The 5,015-nt window shown below is 37.2% G+C and overlaps 1 protein-coding gene across 1 annotated transcript in view; it reads left to right on the top strand.

Annotated features, from left to right (window-relative positions):
- Nucleotides 1-835, top strand: part of LOC137619650 (uncharacterized) — a 17,430-nt gene extending 16,595 nt beyond the window's left edge. The window contains exon 3 of the mRNA XM_068349870.1: nucleotides 318-835. Within this exon, the coding sequence (XP_068205971.1) occupies nucleotides 318-835 (518 nt within the window). The remainder of the gene's footprint in view (nucleotides 1-317) is intronic.
- The last annotated feature ends 4,180 nt before the right edge of the window (nucleotides 836-5,015 follow it).

Genomic DNA, 5,015 nt, shown 5'->3' with positions numbered 1-5,015 from the left:
GGAATTATTCTCATCTTGTTATACCATTTCTGCTAAATAACATTTACTTTCTCAAAATTAACAGTATGAGCCTGTGGGCTCTCTCTCTCTCTCTCTCTCTCTCAAAAAAAAAAAAAGTTTCAATTTATAAATAATGACATTCATTGTGAACAAATATTTCTGTGAGGAATATTGAGATAAACGTTAAGAAAAATTATTTTTTCAAAGAACAATTCAGTGTTTACTTTCATCAATCCAGTTCCAATAGCCAACAACTATTTACAGGAAATGTTGTGTCCTAAACTAACCAAATATTTTTCAATTCTGTCTCTTTGCAGGAGATGAATGCTCCCTCTTCAAGACCTGGGTGACTGCAGAATACAATGGCACTGACCAAGACTTCTACGGTTTTACCTCATGCTACACATCATGGTTTTTTTCAAAGAACCTGGCACCTCTAGTAGTACCAACAATGGCAACACCTAATTCTGCGAGTTTAGCGGAATATCAGGCCATCAAGGGGTTCTTCTGTTATGAATTCTATTCCTGCAGTGTCACTAAATTCATGTCTAACCCCTGGTGGAAGGGCGACCTCCAGATGACGTATACGGTCTCCACCCTCATCGTGAAACCAAGAGATGACAGCCGAGACTTCAGCAACGTTGAGATCCGCTTTGGCAATTCACCCAAAATCAGTGAGAACCCAGTATTTAGCATTTACCCTGGGACGAAACCTCCGGCTGGAAGCGTCATTACTTTCAAGCCTCCGACCCCAATGGAAGGAAGGTACCTCTCCTTCCAGCGCTTTTCCTCATGTGCCTTAAGTGTGTGTGAGGTGCAGATCATTGAGGCTTAACAAGTGCAGTAAAATGTATATATTTTTCCCTGGTCTCACTCTCAGATGCTAAATAGAAGCAAAAGCTTAAAAGATGTAACAAGATCTGTATTTTTGTCAGAGACCAATTATTGGAACCAAACATATATGATAAATTCTGTTAATGTAGATATCTATATGGTAAAAACAACAATCCTAAAACCCCATACAGATAGCGAGCATTTACGATTGAGAAAGGAGTTAGATAGGGTGACCGTATCCCTCCTAGATTATCTAGTGTACCTAGAAGAAGTCTTTAATAATTTAGATCGGGAAAATGTAGGAATTAAAATTAATAGGGAACAACTTAACAACTTAAGATTTGCAGATGACATAGTTCTGCGGAAGATGATAAAAGATTTGAATAGAGAAAGCAGAAATTAAGGACTGAAAATGAATATAAGTAAAACTAAGAAAATGTTCAATGAAAATATAGAGACAACAAATGAGTGTTATGGACGAACCTCTAGAGATTGTTAATGAACATAAGTACTTCGGTAAGTGTTTACCAATGACATGAGACAGAAATTAAAAGCAGAATAAGCATGGGATGAATAGCTTTTGGTAAAAAAAGTGAGGTTATGACTTATGACACGTAAAATACTTTCTCTAAAAAGAAAAGTACTTAATCAGATGGTCCTACCTGTATTAACTTATGCATCGGAAATCTAGAGCCTTACTAAAGCCTTAGAACATAAGCTAGTTACAGTTCAAAAGGCTATGGAAAGAATAATGATGGGAATAACACTAAGAGACAGAAAAAGAGCAACATGGATACGAGAGCAAACTAAAGTAGAGAATATTCTAACAGTATGTAAGAAAAGGATATGGACGTAGGCAGGGCATCTAATGAGAATGACAGATAAAAGATGGACATTAAGAATAAAAGAATGAGTCCCTAGAGATTACAAACAGAGCATGGAAAGGAAGAGAAGACGATGGATAGACAAGCTATGAAAATTTGCGTGTATAGGGTGGCATTGAAAGATCATAAACAGATGTGAGTGGAAAGATATGTCTGAGGCCTATGTTCTGCAGAAGCCGTATTAAACTGTGAGAACTACAAAGTAATTAAACTTTTGGAGCCTGTATTCAAGATATTAGAAAGAATAGTAGAAGGAAGTTTACAAGAATTGATATACTTAAGCAGCAGCTTGGGTTTATGAAGGGACAGAACACAGTGGAAGCAATTTCTGTATCAAAAGACATATCTAGAAGAACACAGGAAAGTTTACTCGTGTTTTAGGAAGCCTGAAAGGATATCAAGAATAATAAGTCTATTTGTGTTTGAGAAAGAGTGGAGTTAAAGAGAAGTTTGTAAGGTTAATGAGGATGATTTATGAGAGCACAAGAATCACTGTCAAGACAAAATATGTGGAAACAAGGCCTTCTCTGAGGAGGTTGGCCTCCGTCAGGAATGAGCTCGGAATCCTTTCTTGTTTCTCGTCATTATAGACACTTTGACATCCGAATTAAGGAAAAACCATTAATTACAGGAACTGATGTTTGCAGATGATTTAGTAATTATAGTAAACACAAGAAAAGGACTGCAAGAAAGATTTTTGCATCGAAAAGATCCCTAGAAAGGAAAGGATTGAAGGTAATCATTGGAAAGATAAGAGCCAATGATTAGTAGTAGAGATGATGATGTAAACATCTAAGTGGAAATTGGAACAGTGATACAACAGAACAATGAGTTTAACTACTTAGGAGGAACGATAATAACCGAGGACGGAGTACTAAGAAAGCAGTGGGACAGAGAAGCATAGCGAAAATGGAAAGAGGTAACTGGAGTTGTTTTACATTTTAAAACATCCCATTAACGCCAAAAATCAAGATCTACAAGGGCCTTACTATTTCATAAGAAAGAAAATTGGAGATTTGCAGAGAAAAGAGGAGGGGACTGTTGGAAAGAACCGAGATGAAGGTGGTGAGATGGATTGCTGGAATATCATTACATGAAATGAAGGAGAGTCAAGATATTTAATAATCACTAAGTCTTATATAATTTAACCTATAATTATTCAAATCTGACAAATATATGTTTGAATGAGTTCTGATAAATTCTTATCCCAATTGGCAACAATATTTTAAGTGAGGAAAATCTTTTGAAAATTAGTCCGAATTTTATGCTAAATGTAGTTTAATTGTACACTTTCTATTCATAATTTTTAGGTTATATACGAATTGCATCCATTAATTATAAAACGAAAAAGTTCTGAGTTCATTGTGACCGGTACTAAACAAGTTCTGATAAAACGGATTTTGAGCGAAGCGGAAATTCTATTTTTGGGTGAGGTAGCCATGTCGTCCTAATGGAAGTTCCTTCATAGTAGCTTCCTAGGTTATATTTAACTACAGTGATATATCCCAGAGAATTTTACTAAAGGTATCCAGAATTCTAACTCCTGGCGCGAGAATCCATTGCTTTTGTCTTTAGGGATATCGCATAAGATCAGAGGACGTATTCTTGACACGCCACATAGCTATCTACACCCATAATAGCGTTTACGCTTCGAGAGGGGAAAGTGGCAAGAATTATAGGAGGGTCGTTATAAGGCAACGCTTCTACTCGTACTGTTGTTGAGCGCCAGCACGACACAGTGTCCTGGCGCCATCTTGTCATTCTTTGTAGCGTTAGTGAGGTGCTACAGATGCAGTACATATGGGAGGGATTCATTCATCCTTTGTAAAAGGAGGGTGGGTCCATCAGGACGACATGGTTACCTCACCCAAAAATAGATTTTTCGCTTCGCTCAAAATCCGTTTTTTGGGCTCAGGCCATGTCGTCCTGATGGAAGTTTACCAGAGCATTAATGTATCTGTGGATTTTCAATAGTGCCAATAACCGCGAGATAAATTTTCCTTGATCTTCTAGACCTAGAGACACATGGTGTTACCGTCATACACCTTTCAACTGAGCATGGACTATGTCAGTGCTTCCTGCCCCCTACAGGGAAGAGTCATGGGAGACTCTAGGAAAAAAACCCGAGGATTGTAAGTTCAAGGAACAATCTAGCAAACAAGTTGCATATTGGCCTCATCATATACATGTAAAACATAGTTTGTATTCTGGAAGGAACAAAGTATGTATTGATTACTGACACCTCCCTTGGTCTGCTTGTGTGTTGTAGACAAGGTAGACAGGTTTTCATTCATGTAGGAAATTTGTACAGTCAGTAAAGCAATCAGGTTCATGAAGTCAGTCATTACCAGGGACTGAACTTAATACAATAATATATAATTGTAATGTTTGTTTGCTTAGAACAAAAACAGTATTTATTCAGAAGATATTTTAAAAAATAAGAGGATAATAATTTGCTCTGACACCTTTATTTGTATTTTTAGAATTTTTAGGGCGAAATGAGACGCAAAATTCCTAGATGTATTTATTAATAAACAGTATATAGAAATCATTAGTTGCATATATATACAATTAAAGAGAGACTTCTTTGAAAATATTGTGTCAAAGCATAATAAAATAGTAATAACAGAAATAAAGTTTCATCTGAAAAGGAAACACGAAGCCACTAAAGGAAATATAGTAATATTTCACTATTGTTTATGTCGTTACCGTTTAAAGGAAACACTTGCGTAGAATACGCATGGCACATGTGTAAGTCTTTTATGCTTTTGTCACCTTTGCACTTAGAACAGTCTATAGTGTCATTACTTAGACACTTCACTAAACATGATACACCGTAGGAGTAAACCATGTACACCTATCACTAAAAAGTCCCAATTAGTGCACTGTTCTTTGCAGAATTCAAGCGGCAGGTTTTAGTACACTACTTGCTGCCACCACAAAATGCTTTATCTTCTGCACTTGCTTCACGTAGTGCTTGAAGAAAACTCTGGATGACTTCCATCCAGTATAGGAGCGAAGACTTTCAAAACTCATGTTCTGAAAGAAGTTCAGAGACGAAGCAACTTTTCTCGGATCATGACTTGCGGGTGTGCTGTCTGGATCCACTCTGCGAATGAAATAGGTGATCTTCGCCCTTAGTTGTCTCAAAGTCAGTGTTGAGCCTGAGGTTTCTCCCCTGAAAAGCTGTCCTCCCCTAAAGTCTGAAGTTCTACGAAGATAGACCTTTAGGCATTCTACTGGACATAGAGATGCTTCTTCCTTCAGAGGGCAGATTCTCCAGGGACCCCACCTTTT

The sequence above is a fragment of the Palaemon carinicauda genome, chromosome 2, assembly GCF_036898095.1.
Source record: "Palaemon carinicauda isolate YSFRI2023 chromosome 2, ASM3689809v2, whole genome shotgun sequence".
In the NCBI taxonomy this organism is placed as follows: Eukaryota; Metazoa; Arthropoda; class Malacostraca; order Decapoda; family Palaemonidae; genus Palaemon; species Palaemon carinicauda.
The sequence above is the reverse complement of the archived record's forward strand: the minus strand, read 5'-3'. Positions and strand labels throughout refer to the sequence as shown.